The 24251-nt window shown below is 36.1% G+C and overlaps 1 protein-coding gene across 1 annotated transcript in view; it reads right to left on the reverse strand.

The window, feature by feature from the left end:
• Positions 1 to 1839: 1839 nt before the first annotated feature.
• tph2 (tryptophan hydroxylase 2 (tryptophan 5-monooxygenase)) overlaps positions 1840 to 24251 on the reverse strand; it is a 50289-nt gene continuing 27877 nt past the window's right edge. The window contains exons 7-11 of the mRNA XM_006633525.3: positions 21362 to 21497; positions 18450 to 18576; positions 3950 to 4045; positions 3731 to 3864; positions 1840 to 2637 (exon numbers count right to left, since the gene is read on the reverse strand). Of these exons, the coding sequence (XP_006633588.1) occupies positions 2463 to 2637; positions 3731 to 3864; positions 3950 to 4045; positions 18450 to 18576; positions 21362 to 21497 (668 nt within the window). The 3' untranslated portion in view covers positions 1840 to 2462. The remainder of the gene's footprint in view (positions 2638 to 3730; positions 3865 to 3949; positions 4046 to 18449; positions 18577 to 21361; positions 21498 to 24251) is intronic.

Below are 24251 nucleotides of genomic sequence, written 5' to 3' on the forward strand. Positions count from 1 at the left end.
TTTAAACCACAAATATGTTCAAAATCCTTATATTTTGAAAAAAGTTAAATATAGCAGCAACCATCTGATGGAACATAATAACAATAGGTTTCCGGCAACTTCATTGCTCGTCCCCCTAAGAATAAGGTTTTATACTGGCTTTGTAAAATAAAAATCCAGTGACTTACTTTTGTTTTATTAAAACAAAAGAAACATGAGTATGTTTCTAGAGCATAGAGAACTGAAATAAAGCTTCTACAGTTCCTTGTTTCCTTAAGCCAGTTCAGATTCCTTATACTAGTAAGAAAGTAGAGAATGTATTTAATGTGTCAACATTTCATTTGATTATCTGTTTTGATCTATTTTAAATATTTAATTCTAAAATGACTACAGTCTTTTTTAGTATATTTAAGCAAATTCAGAAAAGCTTAAATTAATAAATTAGAAGAAATACTTTGGAACACAACAGCCAACATTTCTTACAGTCATTGTTGAGAAACATGAATATTGAAAAGTGGCAAGTCTCATTTTAGTCCATTAACTGTATTTTTAGAGTATTTACTCCAGCCTGTTTCCTTTATTTTCCCTAAAGGGTATTAACCTTGAACAAAGCCCATGCAAGCTGCTTGCTTTTTGAGCTCATTTCCTTTTCTTTTCATTTTATGATGCTTTAATAAGCACCAGCTGGCATGATGACACAGTCATCATGAGATGTCACTTCACAGCTCCAGGGTCCTGGGTTCAAATCTGTCTCTGTGGAGAGTCTGTGTACTGTACATCCACTTTCAAATTACTTTCTCCAATACAGTGTCACAAGAGAACCAAAGACTATCCCAGCAACCAACAGGCTCAAGGCAGGATCCACCCTGGATGGGATGCCAGTCCATTGCAGGGTACACACAGACACAGACACACACCCACTCACACCAGCGCCAATTAACCTACCAGTATGTCTGGGACTGTAGAAGAAACCAGGAGCACCTGCTGAAACACAAGCAAACACAGGGAGAACATACAAACTCCACACAGATAGCACCACAGGTCTGGAATTGAACTTACAGTAGGTCCCCAGCTCTGCAATTCAGCAATGCTAACAACCATCACTTCAGAATTAAATGGTTACTGAAACTGAGGCAGAATGGTGTAATTTGATTAGCAGGTAGCTTTTTTATAACATGGTAACAATCAAATATTTTTAAAAAGTTCATAGTTAAAACCTCAATAATCTATCTACCTTAGTATATCATCATATACAATATTTATCACCTTATGTGTTGTGAACATTGACATAAGCCAATAGTTCATTTAAGTGACTGAAAACCAGAGAACAAATCTATCCTGCAGCTCTTGGAGAAAAAGAGATTAAGTTAGATGTTTCTTTTGACCACTTGATTATTCCTTTCAATGAACATCATCTCTACCTTCATCATTAGTATCATCTTCAGTCTTTTGAATCCACAGTCAAGTGAAGAATTTCCCACTTTTATTCCAAGAACATTTCTTTTGGCTGGACAGTTTGCTTCAGAAAGTCTCCTTTTTGTATATTTTCTTCATGATCTAGTCACTCTTTTAAGGACGTTACATTTTAAGGAGTTTAACTATTTCCAAGGTGTAGATTCATCAAGCCCTATAATTGTACAGACTTAACATAGTGTACAGTATACATTTAATGTCAATCACATAAAGTGAAAGAACACCAAGAGAGTCTTGTACCATGGACTTAGCCTTAGGACTTTTTCACGACAGAACAACAGAATTTTTAAAGGAGATGGAGTAAATCGATTTTAATAGTTTTAAAGAAATGCTCTTGATTCACAATGAATAGCATGCAAAATGTTTGGTAGGTTTTTATAACTTTATTAAGGTTGTTTTACATACATATACAGTATACGTAATCTCTAATTCAAGAAAGCCAATCTACATTAAATGCATGACCAAAATTATGGTATGTAAAGGAATATATTTCCACAGAAAATAATGCTTTTACCTTATATAATCCCTTTACATTCATGTCTTTCTATTACAGTAGCTTTCAGTACTGCTGTCTTGTGCTAGGTTATTCGTAAACTATCCAGGCAACCAATTACAGCATTATCTAAGATCTTGATAGTTTACGCAGAGCTACTGAAGCTAATTGCTAAAATGATTCACGCATCTAAAAGAAAACTTGCAATTTTTTCTAATGTGATGAAAGAGAAATGTGTTGTCCTTTGAACAGGACTTTTGTTCTAAGCCTGTTTTTGGGTGATTGCTTCATTTCAGACCTTTGGTACATCAGTACTCACAATGCTTTGACAGCAGATAAAGCAACAGTTATACTGTACAGTAAATACACAAATGTTTGCATGGCACAAGTTGGTTTTCTGACCGTTTGAATGTCAGCATGTATTGAACATTCTTTTTGTGGAGCCTACTACTCTATACAGGAAGTCTGGAGATTTTGTTTCTGCATCTGCTGAGCCAGACATGGTGGATCAATGTCATTAAATCCCCAGGTATGTGTTCATTTTACCCAAGGCATCACACACAGTGTTGAGGTCACTTCTCAGGTCTTGAACTACATTTTCAATGCTCCTTGTATCTTTCAATATTTCAACACTCTGGGTGTAAGGGTTATAGTACACTGAGAATGGGCGCTTGATTGTTTTGGCAAATTCCCTGTAGGAGAAAGAAAAGTGACAGAAAATACATAAAACAAATACAAGAATTTCACCACATTCGGTACTAAACTTTTTAATCACTGAAATATGCCTGAGTCAATTGCAGTTGTTCTGTAAATATATATAATATTGCACTTTTTAAGACAATATTTATCTTGCAAAAGCTTCAACAAATGTATTTGGCCTTTATTCCAGAGGCCTCCTAATAAATAATTATGTTTTCAATTTTACCTACACTGTCTTACTGTCAAACTGAAAGCTTTCCTGCAATGGAAACTAAAAACATGAGAGCCAGATTAGCTGTCAACTACTACAGGTGGTAGAATGAGACATATGCTCTTTTTTTTACAGGTACATGTGACTGAATGACTGTAAATTCTAGAAAGGAAAAAGGGAAGAATAAAAGGCAGTTGTGTAAGTGTCAAAATGTCTGTATGTTTAATGAAGAAACAAATTTATGATGTTAGGGATGTGAAATGCGAAAAGGTTGTAGATGGCACTTTTGTAGGAATGCATTACAAGAATTGTAACCAGTGTACAAATGTATAGCTTAATCATGATCAATCAACAAAATGCACAGAATGTTATTTCAGATAATAGATAAAAACTCATAACATGCATAAAAACTATTGCCAGTGCTAACGATAGTGCCATGGGGCACTAAGAAAGAAATCAATGACATGCTGCCTGTCTGCTCCTGAGAGAAACTGATACATAATCAACACATCCTGTCACCAAAAGAGAAAACATGCTAAATTAAAAAAAATGTCAATTTGTTTTGCATTAGAGCTCTACATAGACACAACCAATAGTTTTAAAGACATTTCAAACTTTTTATATAATCATATACAGTATTAAAATTTAGTAACATCAAAGAATGAAAGACAGCTTAATTATATTTATCAGAAAATGTTACTATTCCATGTCACCCACTTAAAAAAAATTAAAACTCATTTATAAACTCATTTATATTGAATACTAGTACTCTTTTAAGGTACATGAAGTAGGTTAATATAATATATTTGTTTTGTGGTTTTTAATACTATCCCCAATCAGTCTGAAATTTGTTTTCTTGGCAAGCGTGCAATTACCTCATCTTTTCTTTGGCTTCTTCAAAACTTTCTGAAACAAAATATACTTCCTGGAAAGTTGTAATGAGACACTCTTGGTCACATGTAGTTCGAGGGTCAAACATCTTCACAGCTGCTTTGTCAGACAGTGCATGCTGCAAAGATGTGATCACAGCATAATTAAAAAAAACAATGCCCGCACAAGTCAACACAGACATTCGTCTATGCCTAAAAACATACCTTCAGTTCTCCAATTGAAGACAGCAGACCAGCTCCATAAGCTCGCAACTGACCTTCTTGCTTACATAGACCAAACTCTATAGTGAAGAAATAGCACTGAAAGACAAAACATGTCATGAAAGACAAGGCGTCTATGTCTACAGTGTATACATTGATGTCTTTTTCGTTTCCTTATCAGAGAGGACATCAGAGAGGCGATTGATAACAAAGATGTATTTTTTAAAAAGCATTAATATGTGAACTGCACAGTAGGTTACAACACACTTGCATGGTTGGTCTTAAACTTTTTAAGCAGGGGAAGAGTACCGTTCATCCAACAATTTTCTAAACTCTTCTTCCAATACAGGGTTGCGGGGGAGCTGGAGTCTACCCAGCAATGGGGGCAAGGTGGGGTATACCCTGACCAGGACACCAACCCATCACAGGGCAAACACAAACACAAAACCCATACAAACACAAGGGGAACATACAAACTCCAGGCAGAGAGCACCCCAGGTCTGGAACTGAACCAAAGGCCCCAGCACTACAAGGCAACAATGCTAACCACTGTACCTCTGTGCCATCTACTGTAGGAAGACTACAATTTCTTCTAAATATTAGCAATACTGTGATATGATCATTTAAAGCCAGACTGTCCAAGGGGCACTGACAGTATGTCAGATGTCAACTAAAAATATCTATTTTTAACAGTAGACCTTCAAGCTTGATTACGTCCCTCTAACTCTTTAAGCTGTGCTCTGTAACCTCTTGCTAAATAATTGGTAAACCAAATATAAACAGAACTACAGCTGGAAATGTTTTCCAAACAGGACAATTATTTAATATTTTACAGAGCTTGTCCAGACATGAAATTTGGTTTGATTTACAATTGAAATAAATGTATTCAGGATGGCATAGGATCATATTTCGAAACCTACAAATAAAATACATACACCTGCCTTGCATAACATTACTAAGGGTTCACCACTGTTGCTGTGTTAAATGTAGTTTATGAAGATACATTAGGTGAAAGAATACACAATAAAGGAAAAGACATTTCAATCTCTAAAAAAAGACTAAAACATAAATCATGGCTCCACAGCCACAACATTGTGACTCTTTTCAGCATGAAACAAACCTTTACTTGTTCCCATGTATGCATATACACTATATACAGCACTCAAAACACACAAAACACTGCACCTACAGTACATAGTATGATGCACACCAAAGGAGACTAGGATATACTGTATCAAAATACAGGTTTCAAGATCAGTGCTTCTACCTTTCTTAGTCTTGGGGTGCATGAACAATGATCAATTGCCATGATCACATCCTCAAAAAATTCCCTTCTTCCATGCTTTACTATGATGAATTTTGTAAAACATGAGAAGTCATAATCTAGTCACCTTCGCTGCTTCTCAGTGAACCAGGCATCACGTCCTGTAATAATTTATCAGTATTCAGTTGTGATTTATATACAAGTGATACATAATGTATTGTCAACCACGTCTCATTTACCGTAGAAACCTGTACCCAGCTCACATATCAAAGTTATGTCGCTGCAAAATGAATCCCTGCTGTGGATCTTACCTTAATGTAATTCCTTCTAGCCAAGAACATTAATAGAATAGTCACTGATATGAGTCTGAAATATATCTTGTAAGGAAATGTATGAGAAAAGAGGTACTGTAAGAGGTTTCTTTGTGCAAACTGTGGATTCTACCATTAAACATTCAACAATAAAATAATTGGTTTATTTGGTGAATATTGTGGCCTAATCTCATGTACAACATAACCTACTTGAAAAATCAGCTCTGATTAGTTTGCCATAACAGGAAGAAAGATGAGGCCATCGGTAACATGGGGAAATTCAACTGCTTTGACTCCCGAGACCACAGCACATCAAAGCACTGTTGGATTGCATGTATATATACAGTAAGCATGTGATAACAAAGGTTTCTGATTAATCAGAAACCCTTCTCTTTCGCTGCAACTGTTCATGGCCAGAATTGTTTGGTTTTTCCTTCATATACAGTTACTAGGAATTGTCATCCTGAAGCAACATTTGAAACAGATGGTAACCAGTCTGTCAAGTAAATAAAACCTATTGTAGTGAAAAATAATATTAACAATTTACAAGCTGTATTGATTGCTCTGTTGCTGTGCTTTTGTTTGAATATTCTGGTAACCTGCACCAGGAACAGCTTCATGACAAAGGTATTATTGTACACAGATTTAAGTGCTAAGCATATTAATTGTAAAAACCCCACATGCAATTACATGAAGCTATTACAAAGAACTTCATGCAGAAGGTGGCTCTGGACTAATGATATCAAGAGTCATTAGTTTCTGCAAAAAAGTAGCCAACATGGTATTCTTTTTTTCCATCCAATTTATCTCCATTAATGTTAAAGTTCAAGAGAATTTCAAATTAAACTTCAAATTGAACCATATTTGACAAAGATAAATTTGTGTGCACAGTGTGTGTTTAAAAACACTCCTAGGGAGCACCTCCTAATCAGATCACAGTGACTGGATTTCTTTCATAATTTCATCATATCTGTTCCACCTGTTTTACAAAAGCAACTTTTGCAAATCGGTTTTAATTGAGGTCCTTTAAACTTACATGATACAAATCTATTAATGAAAGCAAAATAAGGGGCAAGGATCCTACTGGAGGCATTTCAGAAACACTTCTTTATGCTTTGAAGAGAAATTGAAAATGGTGTAATCCCCTCCCATATTGAGATGCATGAGATCATATACCGTGCCCACTTTTAAACTGCTACATACAGTACTGTACTGTATATATCTGGTCAAACCTAAAGGTCACACTTAAACCACAGAGGGGCTTGATGAAAAACAAATCAATTCCAAGGCTGGGAAAAAACATGTACAGTATCTTGTAAATGAGAGAGGGGTGTTTGACATACAGAAATGTTACAGTTAGGTCCCTAAGCTGAGATGTCTAGCTTGTTGTTTTTTCTGGGTTGTCTCAGACTGACATTATTAGTCATGCTTCAGCTTCCGCAAAACCTTAATTAGTAGATATTTTCCTTTTTATTTTCTTGCCTGCTTAATGAAGTATAATACTCAAAACTAAAATACAATGTTGCACGTGAAGAAATGTATTAAATGTTTGAGTTTTATTCCGTAATAATTTAAACCCCCTAAGGATCAAGATAATGTTAGAGTGATGTAACTGGAGTCCAGAAGCTATGGAAGTGTTTAATAAAAAAAAACTCCCCTTACACTGAATTAAATATAAATATCTACAGACATTAGAGATAAATCTGATAAAAGCACATATTGTATTTTTGGCAAAAAGTTCACCTGTATCATTGAAAGAGTAACAAAAATACATTTGTTGTTTGATGTTATTGCTTTTTCAGCAATATAAATAGATTGAATACAAACCATCAAATGCTCAAAGATCAAAGGCATAAAACATCACGTGCATTTGTTAGGGTAGCATATAAACTTTTATTTATTATTATTATTGCAGTAACCTAATAGAGCTCTAATCATACTGACTCTAGCTGGTACACTTTCAGATAGTGGACCATATTAAGGTCCAGTTTGAATACATAATAGTACTGTACATACTACGTGAATACATAAAGAAAACACACATTTTATTATAATATACAGTATATTATAATGAAATTGATTATATTCATATTAAATACTGGAACAGTTTATTCATAATGAAACATTTCTGGTGTGTAAACATAACTAAAATTGAAAAAAGACTAGTTAGAAAGTGTAATACTCTTTAAAGCAAAAAGCTTTAAACAACAGCTGAGGCAACAACTTAAGACGGAAAGTAACTTGTCTTTCTGGCTAACTTTTTCGTGACGTGAAACCTCGTACTACTATGTCATTTATAAAGATGGTTCAAGTCAGATCAAACTGTGTCATATCTAAGCCACTCTACACTACAAAGCACCGGAAGCACTGACCTGTGATTACTACAGTAGTACTTCTGACTGATACTATAATATACCACCAAATACTATCCTCATTTGGCCGACACATCTTTCAATATTGGCTCTTCTTGTACATCAGAAATATTTACAGCAGTCTCTTCTTACAACATTGTGATTTCATCTGAAAAGGAAATGGTTATAGGGAATGAAAGTAATGTACTGGAGTACACATAAGTGAATGGCTTATAAAACATAAAGAAATACCTGTTGACATTAGATTCTAAGCTTTGCTTTCAGAAGGAAAATTTAACATAGAGACAGGCAAAACAATTTGAGCTAACATGTTCAGTGATTGCATGGATTGTTAGTTTTGCAGCTTTCTATTGTGCTCACAAGAAACAAGACAACAAAGTATTTTGCTTCTTACAGTATTTACACAAGTCACATTCATCAGTCTGAATGTGTCTGTGCAATGCTACAGTATATGTATTTGTATCATTTTCTACTTTGTTACCTCAACAATGGAAAGCATAGGAGGAACCTATTTGCTAAAAACAGTAGACATTAAGTTGTTCCTTAGTAGGAAGGTACTGTATGTTCACAAACCTAATTTATGGATAAGTTTGGCTTCTTATGCTTTTCTTTCATAGGTATCTTTGAATTGCTGTAAAAGGACGCATACTGAGAGGACAGTGTGATCAAGACGCAGAGAGGTAGAATGTTGGGCTAGAGGTTTGGGGAGGTCTTTTATTCTCACTTCTCTGACATGTTTCTTGAGACAGTCAATCTTTTTCCCAAGCCCCTTGTGTAAATGGCAGGACACTAAGAAGTGTTAAAATAACAGTAATACATCTATAATATAACTGCAGTGATTATAAAAGAAATGTGAAAAGCAAACCAAACAGGGAAGATAAAGAGAATCTGTCAGAAACAGATGCCCAAGAAACAAATTGTAGTAACTTGGCTCTCTTCTCTTTGCTTTTAAAATTGTGTCTAGTTGCTTATAAGCCAAATTTACCCCAGCTGTTTCTTGTACCTTGGCATTCATCCACTGTATCTCCACTCTTTAGTTAGCCTTCAATGCAAATAGGTACAAAAATGTATTTTATTCAGGAAATCCTAGTACATTTACTATAATTGTTCTCACTCAAGCACAGTGTTTTATTTGTTTCATGGAACCTTTAAAAATTAATCAAATTTAATTTTATTTATATATTATTTGGATAGAGTTACAGACACCATTGACTTCCTTGATATCATATAATGTATCCTCTCCTTAAAATTGACTTTTCTGGTTTGCTTGACTTCTGGATTGTAATGCCACGAATGAAATTCAATCCAAGTCAAAGGAAAGATGAAAACTGAGGCAGCATTGCATTTTAGATAAAGGTTATTTAAAAACCCTCTAAAATGTAAGCTCTCAGAAACATTGGTTTCTTATTATCTAATCTGCCGCTCTCCTGCTCTCCTATCAGACAAGAACAGAACAATCCCAAGTAGTCATTTAATTACCAAGATATCCTTACCAAATTGTAAATTTACTAAAGTCATTCTAAAGGTCACACACCTAAAGTGAAAATGGGCAGCATCATTTCTGCTAATTTGAGCTCTGACTTGTATATGTGATGGAAAAAGAGCTCTGAGTTTTTTTTTATTGTACCTTCATATGGTTTCAAACTCATTGATCACACTGACATCAGAGAATTATTGTAGGGATGTGCATTTAAGACTTCGATGACCTTTTAGGTCTGGCACTGCTCATCTTCACTTAATGATCTATCCTTCAAGATGCTATGTAGGTGACACTTTGCGGAACTAATGAGACACTGCTTCATACCACTTTCTGGAACAAATTTCAGTGAAATTCATTAGGTACAGATTGAAACTCACAGAACAGCCTCCCCTATTTAAATGCACTATTTTTTATGCATGGCAAGAATTACTGGAACAGGTGTTGATTAAAAAATACTTCATTTGGGCCAATCATAAACAGTTGTAATAAAATGCACTTCCGTCGGGAACAAGATAGCCTTATCAAATCATGGAAGATTTATCAGAAGCTAATCTTAAGAGTAGAGAAACTATAAAAAGGTAATTTGGTTGTGTTGAAATATTGTGCTCAGTCTTATAAATATGAAGAATTTCATGCTCTAAAACTAAATGTTTGAGTTTATCTTAAAATTTCAGAGAATCTGTTGCCTCCATTTCTTTAGTGCTGTGGGCACATCAATTGCTCAACCATTAATGGTGCCTTAATAATGATGCTTTAATTAACCCCTTATTGGTGCCCCTAAAGTATCTTTTTCATTCCCCTTTAAATAATCTGGTCAAACAAAATGTCGAATTATGATTACAAATTAATAAAAAAATGTCCTTATTCAGGTTCCTGTGCTTTCACTGAAATACTGCATGTAGAGTAAATATACTATACCTGCCAAAATCTTAAGCAAAAACATTATCAGCACTGTATTTCTAAAGGACAGTGGAAAACAGTTCACATGTTGCTAAACATTCCACCTTTGTATGCACATACTGTAAAGTGTTCCCTCCTGGGGACAGTTTGTTGACTATTCTCTCACATGTGTAACCTGAAATTGAAGAGCCTTGAGTAAAAACATACTCCCATGTGTAGCCCAAAGACACAGAGATTTACTGTAGAGACATACAGTATAAGAGCAAAGGTTAGGAGTGCTAAATAACGTTTACCATTTACAAAAAACACACATATATCCTCCATAAATTGCTTTCATTATGCCCAGAGACAAACACCAGAGAGCCATTGCATAAATTAAGAGATATGTGTGGGGCAGGAACTATTGTAGGATGTGTTTTTAAATGGGTTTGGCAGAAATAAATAAACAAAACCATGCTCCAAATACTGATTATTTGTTGAGGTCTCTGAGAAAACGGTTTCATGACACTTTTGAATTCTTAGCTTTCAGCCAAATAATGTCCTCCTCATAATTTCCTTTCTCTTCAGGTAGTCAGTTTTGTAAGTAAAAACGTATTTTTTGCGGAGCTTGTTCTGGTTTTAATCTGGGCAGAGCCTGGTATATGAATACTGTTGTTAAATTTATCTGAAATTGTGAGAGTAGTTTATTTACAATGAAGGTTAATGTAGCAGTAGCAATAATGTTCTGACCTAGTTTTATTGAGGGAAATCTCTATTTTCCACTATAAAATAAGGTGGGTTTTGCCCACATATTAAACAGAGTCTTGAAGCATGATGTGATTAGCATGGAAATGGCTTTTGCACTCAACCCCTCTTCAAACATAAGGCTCTAATGAACCCATCTGATGTGACTAATAAAATAAGAGCCCACTGAGTAGCCAGGAAAAGGACTGAGACCCAGCCAGATTACTGTTGGCATGGAGCTGTCAGGTTCCTCTGGGCACCACTGAGCCAGACAGTCCACCCTTCTCAGGTCTTGAGTCTCTAACAGTGCCAAAGCAACTGCCCAATCTCAGATGGTGCTATAGTACTGTCTGTGTAAGATCCTGGCTCCTGCTTCACATGCTCATCGTCTGCTCTATTTATTCTGCTTTTGACCCATTAAATCTTTCCGCTATTCTTCACTTGCAGGAAATAAATAAATAAAGGAGAGAGATCTGTCAGCTTCCTTTCTAGGCTTAATTCCCATGGCTTGAATCTCATTGATCAAGCTGACACCAGAGAGTTAGTTTTAGAGGATGTACACTCTAGACCTTTGCGACCTCCACACTTCTTGTTTAAGCACTCCACTTTTTTAGCTTATGTTAATGATGTGCCTAATAAGATGCTTAGCAGGTGAAACCCAGCCGATCATACTCAATATTCGACCTTCTACACACACTCTCCTGCATTACAATCCTTTGGATGGGAAGATCAACATTCAGAACTCTTTCCAGGCCAGTTCAGCTATGTACAGTATATGCTTTTGGGTATTTCTTGTTGAGTAAGTGATGGTTACACATAGATATGTGTGAAGCAAAAGGCATGTTTTAATAGCTTTCATTTCTGCTTCACATATTGTACAGCACGTTAAATGGAATTATTAAACTGAGTGGTTCCCATGTGGCTCTCGTAATTAAGGCAATCAAAATGGAAAGTACAGTAAGTGAAAATGGTATGACAGCCCTACTAGTTCAAATTCCAGTTAGTGACTTAGTTTCCACAAAGGGTTAATGTGTTCTATATTTTACTCCTAAGGGCTGCTAATGTGGTAGACTTGCTGTCCATAGATAGAATTACACCAGCTTTTACTATTTACATTCAAGAGATCAAAGCTTTGTTTAGTACCCAACATTTTTTCTTGTTTATTTTTGGAGTAATCCTTTAAAAATCAATAAAAAATGAAACATTAGAAAAAAATGAAGATGCAAATAATTAAAAAAATATATTTGATGAAAACGTTTCAACTGATACAGTAGTTCATGTTATTGAACTTTACACTAAATCAAAAACAAATGTTAAAATCAATATTTCATTTATGACTTAAAAAAGTTCTAAGAGAAGGAACAGTAAGATATTTGAAGAAAAACTACATTAAAAATTTAGATTGTACGTTTGTATACATACAATAATACTTGACTAGACTAGGATCTAAACTGAAAAGTTTAATAAATAGAGACAGAAACAGCATTTTCTATCCAAACAGTCCTCAATACATGAACATTGTTTTTTTTTCCCCAGCTCACTGTTTATTGATGATTTCATTTTTAGGTTCATTTTCACAATTAAATAGCAGTAATGCTGATTAAAGTGGCTCTGAGATTCTGTCCATTTCAATGTAATGACTGTGAACATACTGTATAGCCACATGATTATTGTATCCGATACTTTCTGTCAAGAAAAAACCTGCATAAAGTGTGTGAAAGGATCGATTTTATAATGTTAAGAAACAAGAACGCTGTAAATGTAATTGAACTAAAATTGAACTATTGAAGATATTTAGATGTAAATTTCTAGGGTTTAATTCACAGATGCATATATTAGTTTTGGGTCTTTTTTAAATTGGCCACATACTTATTGAGAACAAACTGTACCAAACTGTACTTTCTGTGGCATGCCTAGTACAGTGTTATATTTAAAAATACAGAAAAGTGAAACAGGGCAGCCCCCTCACCCCACCAATGTCTACCTTATCTGTGGTCACTTTTTACCACATTACAGAGGTCAAACCCACAACAAGTGACCCTAATTTAAAAACCAACATAGTATTTTTTTTGTGTGGCAGGAAAATAGATATTCATTCTAAAAAAAAATGGTGCACTTTATCATAGAGCAGGGGAACATTCTTATCAGTACTGTACAGCTGTGTCTTGGAGAAGAGTATTAATTCAGAACAGCAGAAGAGTCAGACCAAACCAGCACCCTCCCCCATCCTTGCTTCTTGCTCAGCTCAGCAGGCAGAGGGGCTTAGCTGCAATCTTACAAAAGGTTTGTGGAATCACTTGTAAGATGTCATACAAAAGTATTGTGCAGAAGGATGGATTTAGAAAGCAGGTAGGAGAGAAAAGGTTCCTCCACTAATTACAGCAACAAAGAGCCTTACTTTATCTGATACAGTCCCTGTAATTCTATCAAAATGTTATTTACTTACTCCGGATAGTAAAGCAACCACCAGTTTAGATCATGGACTGTATCCTTTTTTGGACTGATGGACTCATAAGCAAACTTGGGTACAAAATAACTACAGGGCCTTGGAGCAGAAAGAAAGGAAATGCACGAAGCACAAAATAAATTTAAAGCCATTATGCTCATCTTCCATGTTTTAAACCCCTGAAGGTTCCTGAACTCTGAATTTCAGGTTACTTTGCTTTGAGCTCCACCTATCCAAGAGATTAATAGTATCTGTGATGACTAATGCAGACCTGGGATTAATGGAGTCTATACTAAAAAACTCTATTTTTCAACACAACTCATCTGCTTATTCCCCTGTTGTCTTGAATGTGCTTTACAGGGGCACTGTGCCACGTCAATGACATACAGTATTTTACATAAAGTAACAGTGAAGCATTCATGCCCTAAAACTACATAGAGCATCTCCATCAGGTGCATAAGCCAACTACAGAAGAATTACTAACTTCAGCAGTGGGACTAACTTCAGCTCTGTGAGACCAGCTGTCCACCAGAGAATTTGGGGGTTTGTCCACATCTGTGCTACAGATCACAATGGTCATACTTCCATAGATAACTAAAAAAACAACATATAAATGCGATGCAAGATCTTTGTATTTATCCAAAGTAAAACACTTATTGACAAGAATAAGGTGATGCAATTGAGTAACTTGGACTGATGCATAAGCACTAAATCACCTCATTAGCGAGAGAGTTCGTTGGGTTCAGGCGATAAGACAATTTAACCAGTTGAATGCCAAGTTTGGTGAAAACCATTAAATGAAAATTCGGCAAGAATCCAAGGTGTCCCATCTATCAAGAGAATAAAGCCGGTATCACACTACACAACTTTTCCTAGGATTTTCAGTCGTAGCCTCAATTTACATAATCGTAGGAAAATCACAGCGAGTTGGAGAGAGTCGCAGGGCACGCCCTTTACCGTCAATTGTGTAGTGTGACACCCCCAGCGACTCAGTTATAGCCCTCTTAATAGCTCCTACAACTCTCCCCGACTTGCTACGATAATATCAAACAGGTTTGAATTTCTCGTAGCCAATCACAAGTCGTAGGGGTTGGCTCTAGTGTCTGCCACAGGCAACAGCCAATGAGCGCTCAACTGGAAGTACAATGCATACAATGCGGCTGCAAGGAAACAAGAAAAGCAAGGCAGCAGGATTCAGCAGCTGCAGCCGTTATATTTGACATGCTCTCTTCGTGTCGAGTCCTGTAGTGTGACGCTGGCTTAACATTGTCGCATGCCATCTGCCGTGTTTACAGTCATAAATTTCTATCCTATCAATCATTATCCAAGTGTAATGGTCTCGTCAGAAGTTGGTTTGATACTACAGAAGTCCATTTTTTTGTGATTGATAGCAACCTGACAATAATACTGTGGATGACCTTCCTGCCACATTCAAGCTCTGCGGACTGAACCTGGATGATGTGTGGCACAGAGGGCTGAGGGAACAATTAACAGGTATGTGCTTCCCCAGGCACTATAAGAGGAATAGGACTGAATCCCACAAAACAGTATCTGTAAGGTAGTGCAAAGCATGCATCACGGATTCCAACAGTGGCAATATACAGTACATTACAAGACTGTGACCATCAGCCCCTTTTGTAGACCCTCTGTTGATCATTATTTGTTATTGTAAATGTTAACAAACATTTACAATAAACCTTTTTTCGAATGTTTTTCATACTGCAGGTTTTAGCTTCTAGGCTTTGGGTTATTACAGTATACAGTGGCTATTATTAAATCAGACCATTATTATCAATACTACAATTCCTGACATTGAAGATAAGCAATTAAAAAGAAGCATCCATTACAAGGCATTAAGGCTTCTTTCTTTTCCAAATGCACCTCTTTCTAACACCGGTTTTATACTCTGCACTTCCCCAGGGTCAGGATTTACATTAATGGCAAAAGACCATTAATGTTGTAGCCTGTAGGTTTAGAATTCCCTGATGCACTTCCGATTATCTGAGTCTGCTTCTGTGGTAAAATTCTGCCCAAGGAGGTAATATTTTTGTCACTACTAGAAACAAGAAAAACTTATATTACAATATTTGTTATTGGGATTCATTTGGCATTTTAACTTACAGGGATTGCTTTCTTTTGCTTTCAGTTACATTCTACATTCTGGAGCCCTTAAAGTCTTCAATCATCAAAGTATTTTTTTATTTAGTTATTTGCTAAACTCTGTTGTTTACACATATTTCTCTGTCATGACAAAGTTCCTAATGTTTATACTGGGCAGAAAAGAGGGATTTAGACATAAAATACATTGAAGTTCAAAGACTTCTTACTGTATGTAATTGCAGCTTTCCATTCTACCCAAGGCTGTATTATTTTCCAAGTGTGATCTGGCCAGGAGTTTTTAGTCACTGCAGACGTTCACTGGTAGTGGTTGATAGCAACCAGACTGCACTGTGCTACATCGATCGAGTCCCAAGACCTCACTTTCTAACTTTCCTGGAAACTCATCCTGGCTTGACAACATTCTCACAGGACAAGAATATCAGTGACTAGTATCCTCTGAATTGGTTAAACCAGGCAACAGCTATGGTCAAACACAGACAAGAGAACTTTGAATGTCTTTCAGTTTAGCAATTCAGCTTGAAGAAATGGGTAATCATTTGAAGATTGATATTAAGTTCAGAAAATTAAAATCCTGATTAAGACAGATTCTGTCATTATTGCTACAGTGTTGGAAGACTCAGACCACATCTTTTAGCATTCATGCCACTTTATAAATAATATTTTCCTGTCCATCACATGCTGACTGTTTGTGACTGTTGTATGGCAGACAGCATCCACACTGTCAATAACTTCAGGTGAATAAAGAGTCATGAGTCTTACTCATGAGTTATACACTAATTTGCTTTTCTTTTAAGTTATATTTAATTATATAATTATTTTTAATTTGGTCTCATTTACAGTACATAGATTTTACATTAACTTCATTTTAAGCATTCAAGGTTTAACTAATCTAAGTTTGCAGTTGTGGATACATTTATTGAATGTTGTCAAGGAGATCAGATAAAACTGTTCAAAGCTGTACGTAGGAGATAAAAAATAGTAGAAAAGAAAGTGGAACAATACAGGATAGGGAATACAGCAATAAAAATCCCTGAATTCCATGTTAGTGATAGTAACACATTCCTATTGTTTTAGTATGGATTTCACACAACCATTACAATTCTTTGTAAAATGCTGTCAAACCAAAATTACAAGACAGCTTGCCTTCCCCGCCAGTGAATGCTTTACTCAGCAACACAGTAAAGAACAAGGAACTGTAGATAGGATGCTGTTTGTTTCTCTGTTTGACTGTCTTCCTGCAGTCAGCCACTGAAATAATAGAAGGCCGTGATGTGGCTTGATGGCTTTCTTTTGATGGGACAGAAAAAGTTTAAGGTATGGTTATACACTGCTTTTAATTGTGCTATATATAATAAATTGTTATTACTATTATTATTAATAGTAATAGTAGTAGAAGTAGTACTACTGGTCAGGTCTGGTCAGTACTTGGATGGGAGACCTCCTGGGAAAAACCCAGTACCTGGATGGGAGACCTTCCAGCAGAAAAAGGTTGCTGCTGGAAGAGGTGTTAGTGGGGCCAGCAGGGGGGTGCTCACCCTGCGGTTCATGTGGGTCCTTATGCTCCAGTATAGTGATGGGGACATTATACTGTAAACAGGCGCCGTCCTTCGGGTGAGACGTAAAACTGAGGTCCTGACTCTCTGCGGTCATTAAAAAATTCCAAGGCGTTTCTCGAAAAGAGTAGGGGTGTAACCTGTGTGGTGAGCGTACTGGCGCTCTATGGCTGCCGTCGCATCATCCAGGTGGATGCTGCACATCGATGGTGGTGGAGGGGAGTCCTCATTACCTGTAAAGCGCTTTGAGTGGAGTGTCCAGAAAAGTGCTATATAAGTGTAAGCAATAATTATTATTATTATTATTATTATTATTATTATTATTATTATTACTACTACTACAACTTAACTACTTTAGCTGCTACTACTACAGCTACTACTATTACTACTACTTACAATACAGAAGGTGCTATCATTTTGAGTCACAAACACTTTTGCCAGGAAAGTCCATGTGTGCCACTTTCATGGATGGAAGAAAAATAATTACCACGTGAGACTAAATACCGCTTGACAGTTGTTACATTAAATTTTCTATTCAAAGATCTCTCATTGTGGCTTGAATTAATAGTCAAATGCATCTTTCTAATAACAGATAAAGGTCACCATACAATACACATACAGTATGTTGTATATTAAATTCATGTGGATCTTATCAGCACAGGGTTTATTCTAATAAACTAACCATTACTCTAAAGCTAAAAATCAGGCTGCCCTTCATGATTAATGTGTTGATCTAAAATGATTATAAACTATAAAAGTTAATTAGTATATGCTTAACTAACTGGCATTACATACAGTATGTAGTAAATAGGAAAATGTGCGATCTTGCATAGGCTCTAGTAACAATTACCAAGTTGTAAATTTTACAAATTGAAGCAGTTTCATTTCAACAGATGCAGGAATACAATCATCATGTCTAGAGGTTCAGTATGATAATAAGCATAATTAATAAACCATCTTTGCCAGCAAGGTAGGCTACCGGCAGTAGAAATTGTAAGCATTGTAATTACAGTCTGTCACTAGGGACCAGCTTCTAATGATTGGAAATATTTACACTTGAGGAGAAGAGTTAGAACACATTCTCACATGGGTTGAATTTGGTTTTCCTGGTCATAAAAAGGGTGTGCATGGGGTTACTTGATTTTGGGTTGTTAGGACAAGCAGACTTGTCTGTCTGCTTGAGAGCCGTTTTGCTTGAATATTCACTCCTTACACAGCTTTCTTTGAGACAGTGAGAGTTTTAAGCTCTAAGGCCTCACAATGCCACATTAATAAGAGGGAGGCCCAGCACAGCTGGCTTCAGTTTTATGATTGAGAAAATCACAGAACTCACTGTTGCTAGTTTCTGCACGTCTTCATCAGAGGCGCCCAGCGAGGCCAAGCCAATCTCCTGAGAGAACTGTGCAAACTTGGGATCAGCAAGAAGAGGGACGTGTCCCAGGAGCTCATGGCACGTATCCCTGAAATCAGGCACAGTGCGTCAGTGAACTACTAATGTGTTACATCTTTTTTCCAGAGATCTGGAGCTTTTTCTCTTATTTTGAGAGAAGCTAATGACAGAGAGAATGGTATAATATTTTCCACGCCACATTATTTCTTGCTTAGTCAATTATATGGACATGATGATAAATAAGAGTTAAAGAGATGTCCATGAATCCAGCAAAAGAGAGAGGAATTGGAGAATTTGCAGTGCTGTATATTCACAAATGTTTCTGCTTTTCTGAACGGCAATAAAATATGTGACAAAATTACAGAAATGGTACAGTTCCAATGTGGCGTTAAGAAAGATAAGGAGCCCTCCTGCTATCAAGAGTCACCTTTTTCGTCAAAGTGCTTTCTTTTCATTAAGATTGAGTAATAAGCCACAATTGGTAGAAACTTGCTGTAGCCAAAATTTCCTTTGTCAAGCTGCTTGTTTAATTTAATTGGAAATTAAACTACCAATTTCTAGACAAGGAAGAATGAAAAGGAAGTGACTGTTTCCACACAGAATATAACAAATTCATTTTACATTAACCACCATTTATTTAACTGTGAAAAGAGTAAAAGCTCCAGCTAATAGACTAAGACAATTTTCCCCACTAGTGCAGAAATCAACATCATGAAGATTTATGTATTCTATACTGAATTGCCTTTAACAAGTAATATTTTTTTCTGATTATTCAATTCTAACTATACTTTTTACTTTCTTTAAATGTCACTCAATTGTGCTGGTTCCAATAAAACTACAGTTTTGTGACTTGGTGAAAGAGAGATTTAAAAAGTTTGGTAATGTTATTGGCAAGATGTTTCTAGAGCATTTAGAGCCCATCCACTTTAAATGACACTAGTAATGCTGCCTTAAAGCACCTGTGATAAATTGACACCTACAGCAGTCAACTATGTGTAATGATCTACAGTAGCACTAATTAACCTGTTTGTGTATGTTACCACAAAAGGTTCTGATGTGCCTCTAAAGCAGGGCTGATGGATTTGGAGGTACTACCTAACATTATCTTTTAATGTTGTGATTCTTTTAATAGATAATGTTATCTATCTTTTACTAAAAAAATAAAAGAATTTCACAGAAAGCAGTGCAATTTTAGTCTTAAACATTTCTACTGCATCCCCCAACACTCCCCTATTGACTTTTAATTTTCTATTCAATTTAATTTTCTCTATCTAGATCTTAACAGATGGTTGGAGCAACAATGCTGCTCAATCTTTGTCTTTTCTGTTCTGAGAATAAAGGTTTTATTTCTTGCAGTTGCTAATCTGCTTTGATGATCCTGGTTCTTGGTGTATCCAGTACAGTAGGGCAGTCAGTGCCAGCAGCCAGCTCATTGTTCAGATAGTTAAAAAGTACTAAAGCCTCAGCAGCGTGCAGTGTAATATTTACACAGTTTGAGATTAGGCTTTCTGTTGTGAAGACTGTGGCTACTTTAGACTGTGCTTCAGGTGTCCCTAAGGCAGAAAGGACACTCAATGTACTGTATATCCAGGAACACTCAGATGAAATGGTGTTCCAGTAGAAGAGGAACAGATTCATAAGAGCATAAGATTTAAGAAAGGTTCCAAATATAATGAGACCATTGGCCCATCTAGCCCCATTTGGTCATTAGTAGTTAACTGATAAAAAATCTAATACACCTGTTTTTTTAAGGAAACTTATTCAATAAATATTGAGAAGATAGTGCAATATTGCTTTAATTCATTATATTGTACACATTGGAATTAATTATATCCCTGCAAATACAGCAAGACTCCAAATGAAGCCAAAGAGTGCATCTGTGACTAAAATACCCCTCACTTTCTTATAAAAGATGGACTGCAGTCACAATTTCTTGGGCTAGTTGTTAAATGTCAGTAACAAAATAAATTCACAGAATTGTACAATTTTCGAATGAAGCACAAAATCATGAACTTTGTGAAAGTAAATTATGGTCTCCATTTTGTTTGCAAACCACTGGGCTCACCATGGGCACAAACAGCAATGTGAAGAAGCCCTTCCTGGTTACTTGTCACTATAATGACTAATGCAATGAGACATACGAGTGAATATGTACAGCAGACATTTCACTGCAGAAATGTTCCAACATGAACTAGTGACAATTAGGTAGCATTTGTCAGCAAAACTGTCTTGAAGTTGACAGCAATATGTATATTGGATTCAAAGAGATGTATTAACAAGCCTGCTTGTTTACAATGTAATAGGTGTGGTTTACCTTACTGGAAGTTTTGTTGCTTCATGTTCTGAATCACAGAATATGGTTCTGAGCATACCTGGAAATGTAATCTATTTTGTGATGTAAATTGGAGGTTTTACACATTACTGTGCACATTTGACTTTTGTTGTGGTTTGAAATGCACTCATCAATGCTGAATCTTTTGTACCCCGAAATATGAAAACAGCTTTCCAGTTCCCCTTTACAGTAACTCAACAGTTTAAGGCTAGTTACAGGTCTTGTATAATTCAAAATTTAAAAAAAAAGAAATAAGCACTCAGAATAATAAAATGACGTTTGAAGCTCTGCTCATGTCATCGGCAAAAGTGAAAATGTGCACATTAAAAATACCTCAATTTCGAGAAGAAAATGTGAATCACGTTACTACCCTCATACCAAATTTATCAAATTTGCAACAACAACAAACATATCAGAGTCTTACTTTCCCCCACTGGAAGTAAATGATTTAATTACGCATTAGGCCCAATCCTTATTCTGCTTACTGGTGACAAATGGCAACCATGCAACACAAGACACTTACGGCTCGGGAGTGTAGAGTGGGTCTGTGCTGTGGCGGATGTACTGGGTGCAGTTGAACACTCGATACGCCAGCCCTGCGAGAAAATCTCGGGGGGACAGATATCCAGCAACGGGCCGCACAGTAAAGCCAGATCTTTCTGAAAAGGCAGTGGAAGAGTCTCTCATTACATATGATCGAAATGAAATGCTCCACTCATAAAGGTCCAACCACTTATTTGCATTTTGTATGTTTCAGAAAGCTGGACATCTGCTCCCCACTGCATTTTTAAATGTTCATTCTTTGCTTTATGTGTATTTACAGATGTCAGGATTGCTAGAGAAGTATTCACACAAGCCAGCAGTTTCCAGTGCAGTAGATGATAGTCTTCAGTACTGTCAGGAATAACAGAGATTAATTAAAAGCTGACACCCTTCTCCCACACACACACACATTCTGTTCTGTTTTCACTTTGTCTTCAAAGCCCAGGTAATAGTTGAAACATCAGTGTGAAGTGTCACAGAGGGGATTTCCTGAAAAGTGCAAAGTGAGAGATTTGAATGCTTTCTTTTTTCCGGACAAAATCCAAAGTGTTAATATCATGCATCTCTCTGTCTCTGACCAAATGAAATTAAATGAAGCTAGTAATGTAGCACAAACCATGAAGAGCACACCAGAAAACTACTATGAGGAAGGCATGTTGTCTCTCAGAATGTATTTAGATTTTGTATTGCCTTGGTACTGTCTGATGCTCCGTACTCTTTGCATTCCCTTTTAACACTACATCAGCAAAATAAATAGGCCACCAGTGGCAACAAAATATTATTTTTTGGAACATAATATTGTCTTGGCAACTGAAAGCAAGGAGAGTTAATGGAAGGAAGGAGAAATTGCAATTTACCTTACCCAATCTGCCTTTCTAATTCTCATATTTAAGATTGTTCAGACAATCAACTACAAACTAAAGACATTTTTTAAATTAATTAATAAGCTTATTAAAACAAGGCCTCCTTTACAGGGGATATAGCAAAAACAATTAAACAACCCCATAGAACATGTGTGCTTGAAACTTAGAATAGCAACCCCTGATCAAGTTTAAGATAAAAATAATATTCCAACAGTGTCTTCAGTATGCCATTCAATATCTGTATGCTTGGTTTATAAATAATCATTGAAATCACTCAGCACTGGGTAAGAACTCTAACAAGCATGTATCCGGTGCAAAGCTGCCTGATGACAGATGGAGCTCTGGTTAAAGCCGGAGGTAAGAGACTGAGGCAGAGAGAAAGGGAGGGAGAGAGTGCGGATGCACAGCTGGAGAAGGTCATAAGAGCAACCAGGGGAGAGGAGTGCTGGGCTGCATGCAGGCCAAGGTGAGGGGGTGGCTGGGGCTGCCACTGCTTAGTATTAGGTCAAGACAGCACAACTCAGTGTGCTAGAGAAGAGGTCTGTCTCTTGACTATACCATAACTCCATTAGTCCTCGTTATGCATGCCAGACTGATTTGAAGAAAAGACTTACCTAGATCATTCTTATTTTTGTGTAAATAATTCTCTCTGGTTGTTCTAAAATTCACAGACAGAATAAAATATCAGATATCATTTTTTTTCAATTTAAATAAGAAACCTAATTAAATTCACACATTTTTAATGTTAGTCCTTTATCGGTAGTGCAGTAATCCAGTAAATACTAACAGTTAATTAAAAAAAACAGTTCATTGGCTCCAAAATTATTGCAGTCAGTGGTATGTCAGCTCAAAATTACATCCTGTCAGTTACCGCTTTTCTACTAAATAAAAAGTATGATCACTCTTGGCCAATATAAAAATAATACTTGTACTGATGATACTGATCTACTGATGATGATTATAATGATGTTATGATTATTGTTGCTGAAAATTCTAATTTAAATCAAACTGAATAATACAACAAATTGTGACGGGAATATTACTCTTCTATTTGTAAACACATTCCTGCGAAGTTTACTTCAGTCCAGGCTGTCATCATTCACCTTTGATAACCAAACTTGGTAAAAACCAAAGGTTGCTGTATTTACAAAGAAACAATTGTACAGTGTGAATTTAATATTAATACATTTATTATGGAATTGAATGCAGACAGAGTCGAAGCTGGACTTGTTGTTGTTTGTTGGTGATGACAACGGTTTTGGTCTGCAGCACACCAGATGTTTTGATCAATATTAATCAATGCCTGTTCCAAATATAAGGACAATGTGATTACATGCTGCTATCAGATTAAATTCTGAGACCTTTTCATTGGCGATGCACTGTTTTATTTCAGCATTTTGTACATCTGTTGGAAGACGCTTTACTAATTCAATGGATTTAGCCTGAGGCTGGGAATGACTTTGTATTCATACAATACCTGACAGGTTTGGAAATTCCAAACTTAAAAATCATTCGAAAATCTAAGTTCTAAATGGCAAAAAAGACAACGGGGAATAAGGAGGATCATTAGTGCTGTAAAAAGCAAGGTACTTGATAATATAATTTTTAAAATAGGTTATAATTTGCTTCTAAATTCTGCTGCAGCAAAATGACCTTGTGAATTATTAACATGTTCACTGAACATTCTTGTATGTAAAATTGGAATTACTCAATTACTTTTAACATCAAAGTACAATATACTGTACGCTCTGAGTTAAGTTGGATATTTTGATAGAGGTAGATGGGAATCAGTGTGTAGTAATTATACAGACGCTTGTAGTGTGCGTTTAGTTTTTGACTAAGGTCACTCTGCAAGGCTTCCTGTGAAGGATTGATTCTATTTGCCACACCACATTGAAGGGATATGAAAATCATTTTCAAACCTTTTGGGAGGTGATTAAAGTATAGGTGTTTCTTGTTGTGACAGCTGGCACAAGAAGCTGGGATTTGTTTACAACGGTGGTTCCC

The sequence above is a fragment of the Lepisosteus oculatus genome, chromosome 7 (genome assembly GCF_040954835.1).
Source record: "Lepisosteus oculatus isolate fLepOcu1 chromosome 7, fLepOcu1.hap2, whole genome shotgun sequence".
NCBI classification, from domain to species: Eukaryota; Metazoa; Chordata; class Actinopteri; order Semionotiformes; family Lepisosteidae; genus Lepisosteus; species Lepisosteus oculatus.